A 19,335-nucleotide genomic window follows, 5' to 3' on the forward strand; every position below is an offset into this window, starting at 1 on the left:
CGTAGTGTAATTCCATGTATTTAATGAGAATTGCTTCTGAAACCTTCTACAGAGAATTGAATATGTTCATTTGCAGTTGGAAATACTGCGTTGATGAGATGCTGCCTCTAGAGGGCACTCTGCATTCAGTTCAGGTAGAAAACAGTCTCTGATGTTGCTCACATTTTCTAAGGTTTTCATTCTGAGTTTTCCAGGACAGAGAGAGAAATGTGTGGTGTATATGTGTGTAATAATTGTAGCTAATATTTTTGTTTTGTTTATTTTAAAACATAATAAAAATTATGTTTATTTTCTAGTTTTTTTTAAGTTGCAGTCATTGTTAATATTTATGTAGTAGACATATCAAATAGTTTTCCTCCTATAGTGTGGTGAGTAGATTTTATTAAAGATTGTAGTAGTCCACATTCATTCATTTTTTTGCCGTGTTCATATGCATGTGAAATGGATAAGCTTGAAATTTCTTTTTGTGCCAGAAATTAGGAAGAAACTGGTTAAATAAGGGACAATTTCAGTATCAAAATAAATAATAAGAGTGTTTATAGTTCACCAAAAAAATAGGAATTTATTTATTTATCCTTATAAAAAATTTTAAAATAAACATAAATGGGGACAGGAGAAATCTTTTCTTTACATTGGGATGCTTACTAACAAATGCAGAGGAAATTAAGGTATTAGAAACTCACTATTTGGCAGCCATCACAGTAATAATTCAAATAAGAAATATCAGTGGCTGCTAAAACTAGTAGCTGAAGTTGAGGAATGGGCTGTTTACATGACGTCACACGACCTCCCTCCCCCAGTGCTTAGTGAATACTAAAGGAGATACTAAAGAGTAGCTTTATGTTGGAGAATCTAGGCAGACTACACCTTAATAAAACGATCAAAGTTAAAGCCACCTGTAATAAGGAAAATCCAAAGTTTGACAATCTGATAGGATGCACTAAAAACCACAGCTTCCCACCTGTGGTACTCCTGCCCAAAATACATATTCTGAATCTAACTATGAGGAAACATTTGGTGAAAGCAAATGGAGAGACAATCTACTGAATATCAGGCGTGTAAACTTCTAAAGTAGCAGGTCACGAAAATCAAGCAAAGACTGGGGAACTTTTCCGATTGAAAGCGACTAAAAATTATGAAAACTAAATGCAACTTAGGGCCTGGATTGGGTCCTTTTTTTCTATGAAGGGCATGAACAGGATAATTGGCAAAAAGTTGAAGAGGGTCTGAGGATTAGAAGGCAGTGCTGTATCAATGTTCATTTTCGGGTTTTGACGTAAAGGGGATCAGGAGAGGCCACTCCAAAATACGCCTCTTTGACAGAAGGATTATTTTGAGCTGAAGGCAATTAAGAATCAACAGATACAGGAAAAGTTCTCTGCCCTCCCCTGGTCCGCCTAGAAGCAGGGTATCAATTTCTTTTTGTGAAGTGGCATCAGTTTGGCCCCTCTCCTGTACTAGGATGAGGAGAGTGACTCTTCTCACTGCAGATGGAGAGCCAGCGCCGAGATGAGTCTGCACAAACAAACCTTACTGAAACGGCCCTTATCTTCTATCGATTCCACATAGATTTCCTAGTCACTTCCTTATAATTATCGTCTCTTGAAGCCCAAGCCCTCCTTCCTTTGTTAAGAACGATATACAAACTCTCATGTCTAGCTGTTTCTTTGAGTTTCACTGCTTTCTTGTGAACTCTTGTGCAAGTAAAAATATTAATTAATGTGTATTTCTTATCTCCTGCTAATGATCTTTGCCAGTTAAATTAGCAGGCCCCCAGACACTGAACCTAAGAGGGAAGAGGAAAAGTTTTTCCTCCCTGATAGATGGTTATCTTGTGGTTCCAGAGGAGAATGCGCTTGGTTGTAGGAAACACACACTAAGTCATCCAGCCGTAGCTTATTTCTGAATGGATCTTTGTACACTTCTTAGAAATTTGGGGGGAGTTTCAAATTATCTTAAAATAGAAAAAAAGTACCCAAACACTAAACCTAAAAAATAAAATCTGATTTGATACTTAAATTATCTTAGGTTCAATATAGAAATCATTTTATAAAAATGAAATAAGCATTTCATTGTGTAGCAGAAACTAAGATGCAGACCAATAAGTCTTTGAGATTTGTGAAATTAGTACAAACCAAAACAAAGCAAAGACGATTTTGGGTTTTGTCTTGCCTTTTTAAAAGAATGTGGAGGAAGAGCATTTGTGTGAATCAAATTACTAGATGGTCTGTTCTAGCCCAGGGATTCCAGAAAATGACAGAAGCTATTTGCACTGTAATAATTGACGCTCTAATAGGAAAAACACAAAATAAACAAAGAAAAACGTCAAACCTTGAATATCTTCACTTTGCTCTGCCATGGCTGGCATTTCGCCTCCCTGTGCACTTATGATAAACATAGAGGCTCTGCTGAAACCATCTCAGATTATAGAGGCTTGCCTTTGGACATGTGGGTTAGTGCTAAAATCCATGCACTATAGAAAAAACCAAAAACTAAGAAAGGCTTTTTTCTCATTTAATTCAACAAATATTTCTTTAAAACTTCTTTGTTCTAAGGCCCATTAATCTTCAAAATCCACCAAACCCGTGTCCTCATGATTTTGGATGAGATTCCAAAAGAAAAATGTATATAAAAGGGGATTTTTTTTCTTTTATTAATTACTTTCTTTTAGACAATGATATGACCTTTGATGTCAGAGAACATCACGGGCGTTTAAAATGGATTTTTATCACAGTATTATTTTTAGATACAAAAGCTATAAAAGGAAACTATTATGGCCCTCGTCTGTTTATTTCTGAATATAGAGAGTGATCATTTATTCCTAGGTGAAATGGAAAAAAACACTGGCTCCTCTTTGTTATAAAATATCAAACCAGTGAATTCAGATGGGAATTGTCAAGGGTCATGATTGTGTGAGAAATCAGCAAAGTGAAACAGTTATTTGGTATAAAATTGTGTTTTGTGCTTCATACATCTTTACAGATTGACATAAAAGCCCCTCTAGTATTTGCGTAAGTGTGACTATTCAAAGACTAGAAGAGGGATTCCTGGAACTGAGGGGGTTAGAGCACTTGGCAGCAGAAGCGAGTCTCACATTTACCTGGCACGTCTGAGATCAGGTGGGAAAGGGTACTCTCAGAAGCCCAGGTAGATTTCTACAGTAAAAACAAGGACCAGCAGGGGGGTGAGGTGACAGTGTTTTTATGAGTGATGACAGGATGGATGGGAAACAGTCGCATTCTACTAAGGAAACGGCATTCCTCATCACTCAGCTGTCACTTGAACTATGTACAAACACACAGTCCTGGCCAGGCTAGTCAGAGCGGTGCAGCCTTTCTCGAGCTGGGCACTGCACTGAACACTGTATATGTGTTATCTCGTTCAATCTGCAGATGGCCCTCTGGAGGGAGGAACTGCTCCCCGCTTTTACAGTTGAGGAAACTGAAGTTCACAGAGACGAAGTAATTTGCCCGGGCTGAGCTCTTCACCATTGCTCTTTATTGAGTAGGGATTGTGTGTAGATCACCAAAGGTAAAGAATTAGAACAGATCAACTAGTGAGACCAGTAGAGGTAGATCTTTTCAATAAATAGTTCTTTTTTCTATAACAAGTTTTTTTTTTTTTTAAAGTAAGAAAAGAAAGGGCCATATACAATATTTGGTCCCAAAGAGCTGAAACTCCGGAATTGGTATGGGAAGTAATTGTGTGTGGTGGACTATGTAATGGAGATCATAACACAATTAAATTTAACATTCCAATGAGATTTGGAAAACCAAAGAACCAATCAGACTTATTTTTAGAAAATGGAGTTATAAAATACTCAGGGGAAAGTACTTAGTTTTGAAGATGAAAATAAAACTAATAGTTGCTTAAAAATATACATTCATACCAAATATGACTATCACACAAAGTCGAGGCTCAATAAATGCTGAATCAAATATTTTAATCTTTTGCAATGAATATTTTTATAATAATTATTATAATAATACAACGTTAATGTAGAAAATTTAGAATAAAATTATGGTAGAGTTACCCTACTTTCTTTATACACACATGTATATTTTTGTAAATTGGGATTGGGGTATATAAAGTTTTATATTTTACTTTTTCTGATTAATGTATCATCAGAGTATGAAAGGCCTTTCTTTTATAAAGAGATCCATGAGTAGAATAGGAATTCAATTGAAAGCATTCGAGAACAGACATGAACAGATGTGGCTCAAAGTGCAAGGCTTAATGAACTTTAACAAAATACGATACATTTAAGTACACCAAAGACAGACAAAAAGCAGTCAGAAAGCAGTGGCCTATCAGAGCCTTGTAAAAGTTGCACTCACAAAGGACAAGCAGAAGGCTGTTTAGAGTTAAGAAACTTGATTTTTGACTTTACTCTTAAAGATGTTGGGTGTTCCTTCGCACCTAAGTCCAAGCTCAAGCATGCACAGGATCTACTCTAAGCCGAGTAATAAACCTAAACATAAACGAAAAACTGGGATTCACCCGAAAATTCTGAAGGAATTTGAGGGCAAATTTAGGAATCTTCCTCAAAATATTTTAGCCACCCTGAAAGAGAAATGAGGATTGCTAATATTATTTTAATTAACAAGAAGAGCCACATAAGAAAGTCAAAGACCTTATCAGTGAGCAGTGGAATTTCACGACGTAGATTCACTAATATGTAAATAATTTAAGCTGTGGAAACAAGTTTCTGTAAGGACACATCATGCTTGACTGAATCAATACATACATGAAAACTCCACCAAGATGATAGGCAAACGCAATTTGAAAAATTGAGTTAATATGAAAATGTTTTGTCATGTTTTAAAAAATAGATTCTAGACAAGAACAAAAGGGTATAGATAACAGACATATTTCTGGGTGAGTATAAACATTTGGTTTCTCTTAGGGGTCTGGGCTAGGAAAGATTTCGTTTTGGTTGTTTGTAAACTACAGGAAAGAAAAATTAAACAATGACAATGACATTTTTAAAGCCTTTTCAAAGCAAAATGCTAAAGCAAAAGGAATGACCGAGAGGAAAGATACACAAGCTTACAGAAATAGGCTGAAAAAATAGGGCATATACATGACCTTCATTGTAAAGAATTGTATTCGGAGGAAAAATGACCCCAAACATATGAGTCTCCTATCTCCGGCCTAAACTTTCAGTTACAAAGAGGTTCACAAGACATTGTAGATTGTTTGCTTATGAAATCCTCCTCACGGTGCCACAGAGGTGAAAAAGCAAAATAAAAAAAGGACTGGATTTTATCATTCACCCATTCAGCAAGTAATTATTGAACACCTCTTATGTGCCAGACAGGCTTCTCGGTGATTGGTCCATTACATCAATGAATAAAAAAGAAAATAATATCCCTGCTCTTGTGGAGCTTACATTCCAGGATTTCTTAAAAACAACAACCACTGCAACATTATCCTGCCAAGAACAAACTTACAGTGAATTTGCCGTCAAGTTCATTCATAAACGTGGCTCGGAAGATCTAGTGAAGACCGACTACGATAAGGGAATTAAAAATTTAGTGTATCTATTTGGAAAATATAAACAGTTTCAAAGAGAGGGCTAACAAAATCGTGGAATTTGTTATGAGAGCAACCCCTCCTCTCAAAAGTGGCTATGGGCAGCAATGTGACCCTGGAGTTTTACATCACGAAATACACATAGAGCTCTGAGGTAATTCAACTTTTAAAATAAAAACGAAGACTTAGAGAGTAATAAGAAAGAAATTATCTTTAACATGTGAAACTTTTAAAGAGATCTTTCGAAAAAGGTATAGATCCTCGATGATGGTTAGAGATAGAAAACTGTGAAAAATTAAGAAGATGTTTAGTGAAACTCCAAAACAAAACAAACAGAAAGACTTTAGAAATCCCAGATGCGACATGGCAGGCCCGATTGAAAGCATCGAGCAAGGACAAAAGAGAAGAGATGGTTCAAACAAAAAAACAAAACCAGAAAAAGAAAATCTGGAGAAAATCCAGAGAAAAGGAACCCCGGGAAGTCCTCAGGGAGATGGGAGGAGGCACAACCTCGGGAAACCAACAAGGGGTGGACTCAAGAACTGGGAAAAGTCTAGTGAAATATTTGTAATATCTATTAAGTATTGAGCTTAAAGATATATCTACAAAGCTCACTGTTACTTTGACAGCAGCTTTTGTTTAAAAATAAAGAAAGTGGGGCATGAAAAGAATCTTGCTGCTCTTGTAGCTTGGAAATACCCCTGCCTGGCAGAGGTTAATGGGCAGGGAAGACAAGGACTCCACATGTCCTGGCTATGAGGAGGGGGCAATGGATGAGAAAAGGAAGCCATAGCTGGGAAGCATTGATTAAAGATTTCAACCCCTGACAAGCTGAGAGATGTGAGATGAAACTTATAACTGAGCTGATTTTTATCTGCCAAATTCCCCTACGCTCAACTGGAACCGACTAGCTGTGCCAAGCAGCAATGGTTAGAGAAGAATGTCCCAGAGAAGAGAAAACGGATCATGTAAGCCCAAATTCATAATGTCCAGAGGTGAGGTATCCCTTTGAAACCCTCACATAAGAAAGGAAGCTTAACCTTTTTGAGGTGACATCAGAGCAGGTAAATTGTCAGGGTCACAAACTGAGTACAGGTGTGTAGGGTGCAGTGTAAGAGCACTTGACCCAGGAGGGAGGGGGAGGCTGAGATCTCACCCCTTCTCCACTTGCCAAGCCCAGAGCCCTTGTGTGGGGCTGTGTACACCCAGAAGTAGGAGCACCTGTTTCTCAGTTACACAAAGGTTCTCTAAGGGCTAGTGTCCCTGCCCAAAACCACCGTCAGAGGCAGAGCTCTTACCTGGCAACGTTGGGGTGGGTGGCATTTGGCATTTCTTCTGTTTGTATGTTGAGACGTTGGGACCACTTTGAATGGGTTCCTTTACTGTCCCCAAATGGACACAGACATGCTAAAGGAGCTTCCTCTTGCCTTTGTTCTCACCCGAATAGGTAATACGACCACATCTGAGAGTGCCAATGTAGTCCCCATTTATCCACGTTTTCACTTTCCACAGTTTCAGTTACCCAATCAACAGCAGTTCAAAAATATTAAATGGAAAATTCCAGAAATAAACAGTCCCTAAGTTTTAAATTGCGTGTCGTTCTGAGTAACTGGATGAAATCTTGTGCCATCCTGCCCTGGACGTGAATCATCCCTTTCTCCAGTGTGTCTGTGCTATATCCGCTACCCACCCCTTAGTCACTCAGCAGCCCTCCCGGTTGTCAGATCAACTGTGGCAGCATCGCGGGGCTTCTGTTCAAGCAGCCCTTATTCTACTTAAGAATGTCCCCAAAGTGCAAGAGCAGTGATGCTGGCAACTGGGATACACCAAAGAGAAGCCATAAGTACCTCATTTAAGTGAAAAGGTGAAAGTTTTCAACTTAATAAGGAAAGAAAAAAATGGTATGCTGAGGTTGTTAAGATCTGTGGTAACTTTTATTACAAGGTATCGTTATAATTGTTCTATTTTATAATTAGTTATTGTTGTTCATCTCTTACTGTGCCTAATTTAGAAACTAAACTCTATCATAGGTTTGTAAGTAGAGGAAAAAACATAGTTTAGATAGGGTTTGGTACTGTCCGCTGTTTTAGGCATGCACTGGGGGTCTTGGAACGCATCCGCTGTGAGGAAAGGGGGATGACAGGGCTAGGACAACTGCAGAAGAGTTTTTAGGCAGAAGACACTATAAAAATTACAAATTCCCTTTTCATAATCTTAAATTACCAAGAGGACACTTAAGAGTCCAAGTTTTCTCAACGGCTTCATAGTAGACCCCTCAGCAGTCTTTATTTAGACCCAATTTCTCAAAACTGTACCTGATTAGAACTTGTCAGACTGAGGGGGTTTTCCACACTCTGAGCAACGTTTTTCATCTTTACACAGAGCTTTGGCAGTTGGCAGCTGCTGGGCCACTGGCGGTCTCTGGGTGCCTAAGGAGACCCCTGAGCACATGCGCCCTTACCAGACGGCTCCAAGGTCCCGTGGTGCTTTTGGTAACTGCCAATGAAATGCTGATTAGCAAACGTCCTTTTCCTATGACAGAACATTCCGGTTCAAAGAGAACGGTGGCTGACACTGCATGATTGATTTAACGATCAGGGAATTACTGCCAGCAAACCAGCTTGTTTGGCTATCCTTTCCTCACCCGATTTGTTTGTTTGTTTGTTTTTGCTGTTATTCCCTCAGAGAGCATTTTTTTTCCTTTTCATCCAGCAGGTTTCTGGAACCCCAGCCCAACTGGCTATTTCAAGTCTTCTGCTCAGGCTCCAGTAAGAGAAAAAACAGAACTGTACTGGAAAATAACGTACCTTAGGTGGGAATGAACCGGGAGGGAAGTGTCAGAAAGTGAAACTGGTTCTTTGGATCTGCTAGGTGAGAGTGACAGTAAAGGTCACTTGTTGGTAAGAGACTCTGAATGTTAGTGAAACTGGAACTGTGTGGTGGGGAGGAGAGTAGGAGTTGAAGGTCAATGGGGAAATTTGGTGGCTGCAAGAGCTATGGTTAATTTATGAATGGACCCTAAGCCACGTCAGTGGATACTTCTGAGGAGCCTGAATGAGTAGGGGGCAGGAGAGGAAGTTTTGGGGTGTGAGGAAAGTCCAGAAAACGTGCTAATGAAATGTTCCACACAAAGGAACAACAGGGTAGCCATATTGATGCTTTACGTAGTGCTTGGAAGGACCAGAGGAAGACTCAGCCCAGAAACCACGAGGTCCTTCCATGCCAAGATGGCGTGTGGTCACTGGACTGCGTCTGACAGAGTGGCAGACTCCAGAGCAGAGCATCTGGTTATTAGGCATTGCTTTATGTACCATGTGTTTAAAATTAGTTTCTAAGAATTATTCTGTATGCTTCAAAAAACAAAACACAAAACCAAAACCAAAAAATAATAAGATTTCTAAGAGGAAAAAAAATATGGGTCTTCCCTGTGAGCATCATGATTTTTGCCTTAGGCAAATTTAGAGCTGGAATGTTTATAAGAGTGTTCCAGGCAAGCCTATCATTGCTTCAGGCGACACACATGTCTTTCTCCATGTTGCTCTCGCAGGCCTATGTCGTCATGGAAAGAGTCCCGGACCTGGAATCGGAGGATCTGGATTCACGATGGACCTCTTCCACTAGCTAGCTGTGATTTGGCAGTCACTCAGCTCATTTTTTGTCTAGTAATTAATACGTCCATTCATTTCTCCAAGGCCATATGTTAAGAACCCACAATGTGCGTGCGGATCTCATTTTTCTCAAACATAAATGAAAGAAACTCTCCTAGATCAACTCAACGTGGAAATCAAACAATTGACTTTAAATGTCACTTTTTTTTTGAGAATTGAGATAAAAATCTAGGTCTTCTGATATGATACATAAACTTATTATGGTTTGTTTTTTCCTCTCTTTTTTGGTGAGGAAGATTGACCCTGAGCTAACATCTATTGTCAATCTTCCTCTTTTTTTTTTTTTCTCCCCAAAGCCCCAGCACATAGTTGTCTAGCTTAGTTGTAGGTCATTTTAGTTCTTCTATATGGGATGCCATCACAGTATGGCTTGATGAGCTGTGCGTAGGTCCATGCCCAGTACACAAACTGGCAAACGCCAGGCCGGTGAAGTGGAGCGTGTGAACTTAACCCCTCAGCCATGGGGCCAGGGCGGGCCCCTTTATTATATGTTTATCAAAGTTTTGGGCTATGTATTTTTAAATAATAGCCTATTTTATTTTTTTCTTTATTGGATACTTTTACACTATAAAAGTACATCTATTTTAACAGGCAAACATTACAAAGATAAAAAGAAAAAGTTAATACTCTTTTTCTTCCCTCAGTTCCACCTTACTGTGACAATTAGTATTAACAACAGTAATCCACATTTTTTCTCCATGCTCATACAAATATAAGTATATGTATATGGTATATGATATTTCTCTTCTTTTTTTAAAAAACAAAAATATAGGCATATTATACACTACTCTGTTAATTATTTGGTTATTTTGCATTTCTCTGAACACTCCTCCAGGTTCATATGAATGGCTCTAGCCAATTATTTTTAATGGCTGAATAATATTTGAAAATTATGAATGCACAAAATTTATTTAATCATTTCTCTATGATAGAATACCAAGTTGTTTCTAATTATCTTTTCTTTTTAGTGTCACTATAATCAATGCTGTAATAGAAATATTTCTCTGGATATATTCTTACATACTGGTACTTTATTTACATAGAATAGATTTACCAAAGTTAGATTGTCAGGTCAAAGGGTGTGAATGTTTAAACTTTTAATAAAGCTTCTCTGTTAGTTTCCAAATTGGTTATAGCAATTGTCATTTCTATCAGCTATGTGTGAGAATTCTTATTTTCCCACAACTGACGTCAGCTCTAGATGTATTAATATCTTTGCCAATAATGGATATTCCACTGTTGTTTCCATTTGTATTTTCCGAATTTCCAATGATGCTGATCATATTTCAGTATGTTTGTTAGTCATTTGCGTGTTCTCTTCTGTAGTTAGTTCTGGTTCTTGACTGACTTTTCCTTATGGGTCTACTTTCTTTTTCCCATGTGCAGTAGTTCTTTGTCTAGTTAGCATTTGAATAGGTTATAGAAAACAATGTTATAGAATAACAGTGTTATACAAAAAACACAAAGCAAGGGAAGTGGATCAGGACTCTAGGGTGTTGGCTTGGGGAGGTAGCGATTGCAATTTCATACAAGGTGATCAAGGGCAGGGCTCCCTGAGACGATGACATTGGAGCAAGCCTTGCAGGAGGGGTAGGAGTGAGCCAGTGGAGTTCTGGGGGAACAGCATTCCCTGTCAAGGCAGCCAGTGCCAAGACTCTAAGGCTAGAGCTTGTCTGGTGTGTCCAACAAACAGCGACGAGGAGCGTCTAAGAAGGAGAGGGAGCCGGAAGGGGAGTTGTAGCCGATACGACCAGAGGTAGAAGGGAGCAGCTCAAGGAGGGCTTGCTTGGAGGTATTAAACAAATCTTAGCTTTTACTCTGAGGAGATGAGGAGCGGTGGGGGGTCCATATGGAGGGAAAAGTTTGGATTCTGGGTATAATCTGAATTTAACCAGTAGGAGGGGAAAGAGAGAGATAGAGTTAGTTCAAGGATGCCTCTAAGTTCCCTTAGACTAAACAACTGGGAAAATGGAGTTGCCCTTTATGGAGACAAGGAAGACTGAGGGAGGAGTAACTTTGGGGTAGTTAGAGAAATGAAGAGTTTTTTAGAGCCTCTTATTTGGGATGTCTTTTAGACATCCTCATAAAGACATCCCCTAGACATGTTGAGTAAGCAGAATATGCAAGACTTGATCAAAGTAAGCTTTTTGCTGAACACTTAACACGTGTCTTCTCATTTAATCCTCATGTTGACACAATGAGGAAACTGTGGTTATTGCCTGATCTGACGGTAAGTTAAATACAACGATGATCAACTCCTTCCTTAAAAATAATCTACAAATTATTCGTTATTGTCAGAGGCATTTTATCATACACGCATTACTTAGTGTTCTGCCTTTTTAAATGCAAATTTATTTAGAGGCGTTGAAATGTTACACTTAGATATATCCTGGATTTTTTCTCGTATGAAGCCCCTGACAGTGTAGAGCTAATTTTATATTTCTGGGGGTTGCCTCTTGACATTTTGACTCGAAAGAGAAATCAGCTTAAGTATTAACTCCAAAGGGCAAAGAGCTAAGAGCAAAAAGAGGTGGTCAGGTAGAGGAAAATCTTCTCATTGGAAAAGAATAGTCATGGAGGGTCACTTCAGTGAAAATACCTTGTGTGTGGTCTGGGGTTTTTTGTTTTCTTTTGTTTTGTTTTGTTGCTCTTTGTTTGTTGGTGGTGTTAACTACTGGCAATTGAAGAGAAAAGATGAAGGTACCCTGAATGTTCAGAGACTTGTTCAGAAGTGCGGAGAAAAATAGCCTCAAGATCAACAAAAAAGGATGGTCAATGATGTATTTTAACTCTGAACAGAAAGAAGACATTAAGCTTTGACAGCAGTAAAGCAGGAGCTTCTAAATCACAAAGAGAAATTAACAAATCTCGGGAAAATCAAAGAAAGTTCCATTAAAGTTAAATCTATCCGAGTTTAGTCGAAACCAAGATACATCAATATGTGGTTTACGTAGATGCTATATTTCTTTAAATCTCAGTCTCTACACTACTTCATAAGTCTGGTGATTTTTTAAATGTTCTATTTTACTGCTCTAACACTGAGTTAAGGTATTATTGAATGAAAACGACAAAGAACATGCAGATTTGCGTCATAGTTGACCACAACAAGGAGCAGGGCAGTTTAGACCAGGAGGCCAAAAACTGCGCATGGTATGATAAAATATATACTGGGTCCTTGTCCCTTGTTCTTGGCACAGAGCTTCTCAAATTCCTGGAACGTCCTGAGTGATAAGAATGTCTTTTTATTCACAAGGAGCTCCTTTGGCCACACCTAAGTTTATGTTAAGGAGGTGACTCCTAGATAGCTTCAGGCTGGTGTCCCCAGAGAGAGCAAGGAGGCTCACTGCCAGCTTCTCCCTCGAATACCTTGCCCTACATCTCTCTTCCATTTGGTTGTTCCTGAGTTGTATCCTTTATAATAAACTGGTGAATGTGAGTGAATTGTTTTCCTGAGTTCTGTGAGACGTTCTAGCAAATTATTGAACCTGAGGAGGGGCCTATGGGACCCCCAAATTTATAACTAGTCAATCAGAAGTATAGGTGACCCCTAGGACTCCAAGTGGGGGCAGTCTTGTGAGGCTGAGCCATTAATTTGTGGGGTCTCCAGGTTACCTGTGCTAACCCCAGGTAGCTAGTCTTAGAATTGAATTGAATTATTGCACATGAATTATTGCACACCCAGCGGGTGTTGGAGAATTAACTGTGGGAAAAAATCATTCATTTGGTGTCAGAAAAACGATGTCACAGCGGGTATAAGGGATGCGTACATGAATCCAAGCAGCATTATGCATAGAAGGAATAGTGAGCCCACAGGAAATAACAAAGCTCCAGATTAGCCTTGTAAATTCAGAGTGATAGAGTTATAGCAAGTCTCACACATATTCCTTTGTGGCTCTGAAGCTCCACAAAATAATTGCAGAAGAACCAAGATGCTCTATCCTTTGATCCCAAATGGGGTGAGAAAAATATCAGTTACATCATTTTATTATGTGATTTTTATTCACTGCCTCAATAAATATTTATCGAAGTTTACTATGGGCCAAGTACTGTCCTAGATGCCCTTATAATAAAATTTCTTATTGTAAGAAACAAGTCAGTGACACATTTTTGGTCAATATATAAAATTGTACCTAATTTTACATGACTGCTTCTAAATAAAGAGACAATTATTGAAATTTGAAATATTTTTAAGACAAATCATTTTCTATAGAATAACCTGAATTGGTTATTTTAAATACATCTGCGTGATAATTGAATGCTAACTGTGTGTCAGGATCTCTATATGTATCATCTTTTTTAATCCGTACAGCTATTATTATCCCCATCAGGAAGATGAGAAAATGTAGGTTTTAGACAGATTAAGTAATTTGCCTAAAATGTGTAATTTGAACTCAGGCAGTCTGACTCAAGAAACCACACTCTTAACCACAATACTGTTTCTAAGTGGTGCCATTGACATAGGGGATGCTCTGTACTTGTCAATAAATAAGAACTTTTGCTATCAGCTTTGCACAACAAGATAGGTGTGAGTTACCCTGAGCATTGATGAGAAGGGGCTTCACCATCCTTTAATAAATCATACCATATAATAAAGAAAGGAAAGATTACCACTATTTAAAGATAAAATAAATCCTTGTGCTCTGGAACATTTCTAAGAGGCTTGAATTGAAGCAGGTTTGGTAAACATATTTTTGATAATAGAAGTACTTGTGGTCCTCTAGCGGAATACTTCCCAGTATGTTGTGTGGACTTCTAGATGTCGGTTAGATATTAGCAGCTGCCTAATCTGGATTTCTCCACGCATCCTCCAAAATCCTCACAGATCAGCAAGAAAAGCAAATAAAATCCATAATAGCAACTGTAGCGTAAGTAAGTATCTTAGCCAGCTTGGGCTTCCAGAACAAAATACCACAGCCCAGGTGGCTTAAACACCAGAAATTTATTTCTCACAGTTCTGGAGGCTGGAAGTCCAAGATCAAAGTGCTGGCAAAGTATGTTTCATTCTGAGGCTTCTTCTCTTGGCTCATAGATTGTGCCTTTTGGCTGTGTGCTCATGTAATCTCTTCTTTTTTGTGTGTGTATGCACAGAGAGAGAGAGAGCCAGCCGGCTCTCTGGTGTCTCTTCTTCTAAGGGCACTAATACTATTGTTTCAGGGCCTCACCCTTATGACCTCATTTAACCTTAATTGTCTCTTAAAGACCCTATCTCCAAATACAGTCACATTGATTTAGGGCTTCATTACATGAATTTGAGGGGAACACAAGTCAGTCCATAGCACTAGGAGACAGAATACTACAAATTTCAATCCCAAACCCACAGAGTTAGTTTTGGAAACCATGCCAGAGTAGGGTCTGGTGAAGACTGGGTTGAAAAGAGAAGCATACCATGGGGGCCTAGTGGGGATGAATATCAATAAAATCTCCTCTAGAAAGAAAAAGTCCTCATTATTTAGAAAACGGTACGTCAAAGAATTAAGTTATTTATACTGTCTCTCCTATATAATCTGCATCTCAGGATAGTCTTATAGTTTTGGGGGCAATTTCTATTTATAGAAGTATTCTACATAATAAAAAAGAAATGGTAGAATACTCTACTGCTATTTTATACTAATTATAAAGAACTAATAGATGTATGCAATTATCAGAGGCCAATAATGTCACAAAAAAAGAGATGAACAAACATTGTGTTTCCTGGGGGAAGTACACAACCCACCTATAAACTAGCCTTGCCAAATGAATAAATAAAATCTAATTCTGATCAAGCCTCTAGATCTAAGGAATAATTTATCATAAATACAGTGGAGAGAGGAACATATATTATATGATCAACATGAGTGCAGTTGCCAAACTCTACAAATTACCCAGTTTCTTCAATAAGAGCAACAATGATAGCAAACAACAGCAACAACAAAAACCGCAAAAAAAAAGAAGATAAGAGGAGGCTATAGACCAAAAGGTAATTAACAGCTAAATCAATCCGTTGAAATGCTTGATCCGAATTCAATAAACTCTAACTAGAAATAAGTCAATTGGAGGGGCCAGCCCAGTGGTGTGGTGGTTGAGTTTGCAGGCTCTGCTTTGGTGGCCTGGGGTTCATGGGTTCGGATCCCAGGCGTGGACCTACAGATCATTCATCAAGCCATGCTGTGGTGGCGTCCCACATACAAAGTAGAGGAAGACACACAGATGTTAGCTCAGTGACAATCTTCCTCAAGCAAAAAGAGGAGAATTGACAACAGATGTTATCTATGGGCCAATCTTCGTCATCAAAAAGAAAAAAGAAAAGAAAGAGGTCAATTGGAAAAATGTTAATACTTCCTGGATATTTTGTGATGTTAAGGAGTTGTTAATATTGCTAAATATTTTAGTGTAGTCATGATATTGTGGGGTTTTTTAAGAAGAAATTTTTATGTCTTAGAAATACTGAAATATTCACAGATGAAATGATATAACATCTTGGATTTTCTTCAAAATAATCCAAAATTGGGGGAGTGAGTGTGGATATAGATGAAATAAGATTGCCCATGTATTGAATATTATAAAACTGCTGTGATGGTTAAAATGTTCATCATAATATTCTCTCTGCTTTTGTGTACGTTTAAAAATATTCATAATAAAAAAAATTTTTTAAAGAATATACTAGATATTTTGGAAAAAAAAAGGAGGAGAGAGTAAGTCCATTTTGAATGGGAAAAATGCTCAGAACATGTCTGAGAACTGGCTCCTGGCGACCCAAAGATCAAAAGGCACCTGCTAAGAACTGTGAAGCGTCTGATCTAGCCTGTTGGCTAGCTAACAGTTTAGCCCAGCCAGGCGGGCGGCCCTTGCAACCAGGTGCATTGCTTTTCAGAGGAGGAACCCTGATCTTAGGGAATCTGAATATTTTATACTGGAGTAAATATGCCTGTCCTTGCTACAAAGGGAGATACTGTATTCCAAGACTATAAGCAATTGTGTCCTTTAGTCCAGAAAAAGACATTACTTTTGTGTTCCAAGAATTTTTAAAATAAATATCTTTGGTATTCCAGAACAAAGGCAGCCAGTGCCTCTGCTTGTAAGACATGTATGAACGTGAGAGACCAATGGAGAATTGTCTCCTAACCGTGACAGCTCTGGGAGGGCACCGCTGTGGAGGAGAGGGTGAGACTTGGAAGGAGGAAGCATCCTACGGGGTCTGCTGGTGGAAGGATATAAGAAAGCAAGCTGTGGAGTTGAACCCCAAGGAAGCAGAATCAGAAGATACATACCTCAAATACGCCAACTACCAAAGAAAAAGCATTTATTTTTACCAACAGAGGAGGGGCCTCTTGAACTAAGAAACCTGGTAAGACACTCTCACCCCATCGTCATAGAAACACCTATTATTCTCAGTTCAGGAAAATGATTATGAAATGACAGGCAACATCCGTTAAAAACGATAAGAACAAAATAGGAAATAAGAATCAAAAGATTTTAGCTGATGAAAATATTCTCTAAAAAACCAAACATGAAGCAGAGGAAAACTGTTACAAAATATCCACCCAATAAGCATTAAACATCTCTAAATAAGCAATATTAGATGTAAAAGAGGACCTTAAACCATAAATTCAAAAACCCAGGACAGGAGTGGACAAAAAGCACAGTTTAAAATGAGATACGACACAATTCAGGAAAGAAATTGAAGAAAAATATAAAAATCATCCCATAGGTGAAGGTCAAATTACAAAGTATCCAGGGGAGAATAGATGCGAGTGCAAGTCTAAGAAGACGTTTTAAGGAGAGGAGCAAAAATAAAATCAAGAAGTAAATAGAATCAGAAAGAAAGTGCTGGATACAGAACAGCAAAAAAGATCTAATATGCATGGGATTTTCCTGAATAAGAAAAATAAAACAGTAGAGTAGAACTACTATTAAAACTACAATAAAAAAAATGAAATCTTAATCTTATTGTTGAAAGTACCCATCATCTACCTTGGAGATTATAAGACAGAGCCTAGTAAAATTGTTTAATTTTAAAGAACCAGAAAAATATGGTCCTCTGGGAAAAAAAATACCCAGAAACTTACAGAGTTTCTTAAACTGAAACCTACACAGCAAAACGAAAATGACACAGTATTTTTTTTAAATTTTAGGAAAGTATGAGTAAAGAATTTTGTATCCAGCTCAGCTGATTTACATGTATCAAAACCAAAGGAATGCCACAACTAGAAGGACTCACAACTAAGATATACAACTATGTACGGGGAGGGTTTGGGGAGATAAAGCAGGAAAAAAAAAAAAAAAAAGGAAACTTTGGCAAAAGGATTGCTGATGAGTATTAAAATAGTAGATCTAAGGCTATATCCAAGACTAAAACAAAGGTGAGAACAAGTGTGACACAGTATTATGCAAATAATACATGTTCTGACAAAGTAAAAGGAACTTAAAAAATTGGAGGAGAAGGGGAAAAGTAAAAATTAGAATAAGTCCATTGATTGCTGCATGGGTTACAGATAGGAGTCAAAAAATATCATTTAAATCTAACAAACCAAATAGTAGAAGCCTAATTAAGGGGAAAAAAAAGATCAAGGGAATTTTAAGAGTTATTGGCATAGAGTTAGGCAACTAAAACATAAATACAAGCTTTCTTAAATGCAAAAATAAGTACTAAAAATAAGCGGAGACGACAGATCAAGAAGAGAAAGAAACATACTAAATCTAATGTTAAAATTAACATCAAATAATAAGGCAGAATTAAGAATGAACACACAGGTCATATCAACAAATGGGGATGGGCTTAACTTGGCTATTTAATGAACAGGATTCTCACTGTGGCTTACAACGCCAAATCCAGATCCACACTGAATAGCAAATGCACTCCCAAACCAAGCAATTCAGAGGCTAAAATAAGGGCTTGAGCTCAGGCACAGCAGACAAATGAAAGCAACAAGAAGAATGCCAAAGTTGAAAGCAGCAAGGTAGAATTCAGGGCGAGAGCATTCGATGAGACAGGTTAACACTTTATGAACTGGAGTAAATACACTTGATGATTTGCCAAGTCTCTGGCCATTAATTTGAAAATATCAGAAAGCATTAAGCCTCAGAGAGTATCAAAACACCAAGTCTCACTTACAAAATAATTCTTCAAATTGATCTTGACTTATTCTGTTTCAGTAATAAGCAGATAAGCATTAAATCAATAAAGTATAAAGCACATAGGAATTTAACCCTTCTCTTTTTCTTGAAGCCCTGTGAAAATCCCAAGAAATGAATCCTTAATATAAACTATCATTAACCCAGAAGAACAGAGAGAGTTGGGAGAAGAGACGACAGCAAATGAGGTTTTTTCAATCAGTTTCTGGAAGAAAAACAGAAGTCAGAACTGAATTACTGGAGAGGAGGAAGTTAAAACCCATGTCTTTCGAGAGGGAAGCCACCCAGAAGCGAGGACAATTCGCCCCACAGAATCTCTGAGGGGCTGAGGACTTGAAAGGACTAGAGAAGAAGTTGAAAACAAGGGAACTGATTTGCTGTCTGATTTTGGAGTAGTTGAATCCCTGAGGTCTCCTCTCACATGCACCCGTGCGGCCAGGCAACTATCTTTAATACCCCATGCATGGCTAGAGGCTGATTCTTCACAGAAGATGAAACCAAAAGCTTCTGGATTCAGGGACAGGAGGCACAGACAGGGACTAGGGTGGGGGTGGGGGCTTGCATGAAAATCTATGCAGTAGGCTGTGGTAGTCTGAGAGGTCTTCCCTCACTTTTGCCCTAAATACCTATAGTCGGTTATCCATCTCAAGACTACAAATTGGAAAAATCCTCGCTAGTAAAACTGAACAGCTAGAAAAGGACCCAAGATCGGAAGTTCCGAGACAAAGTGAAGAAAGTTCTAGGAAAAAAGCTGGACTGCAGGCCCAAGAGTAACAATTCAGAGAGAAGGACAGAGAACTCAAGAAGTGAGGGTGTTAGGAGAAAAGTAACTGATGGAATTGATTGCAGAGAAAATACTATAGGTAGGAGTCTCATTTGATGAGAAGGACTTCTAGAAAGCCAACCAACTCAAGTAGCAAAGCAACTTTTAACTCCAGGAGGGATTAGCATTCTTAGGAAAGAAATTTTAACCAGAGTGAAGTGCTTGGTTCAACAGCAACTAATATTTGGAGCAAGAATG

At 38.3% G+C, this 19,335-nt stretch overlaps 1 protein-coding gene across 4 annotated transcripts in view; it reads right to left on the bottom strand.

The window, feature by feature from the left end:
• Positions 1–19,335, bottom strand: part of TNIP3 (TNFAIP3 interacting protein 3) — a 99,799-nt gene that overhangs the window by 61,067 nt on the left and 19,397 nt on the right. Inside the window, exon 1 of one of the 4 annotated variants that reach the window (XM_014866481.3) lies at positions 6,834–7,205. The exons of 2 other annotated variants lie outside the window; for them this stretch is intronic. In XM_014866481.3, the coding sequence (XP_014721967.3) occupies positions 6,834–6,865 (32 nt within the window). In that variant the 5' untranslated portion in view covers positions 6,866–7,205. Of the gene's footprint in view, positions 1–6,833; positions 7,206–19,335 lie in introns of those variants that run through there. One more of the 4 variants, XM_070504694.1, reaches the window with a different exon arrangement.

This window comes from Equus asinus, chromosome 3 (assembly GCF_041296235.1).
Source record: "Equus asinus isolate D_3611 breed Donkey chromosome 3, EquAss-T2T_v2, whole genome shotgun sequence".
In the NCBI taxonomy this organism is placed as follows: Eukaryota; Metazoa; Chordata; class Mammalia; order Perissodactyla; family Equidae; genus Equus; species Equus asinus.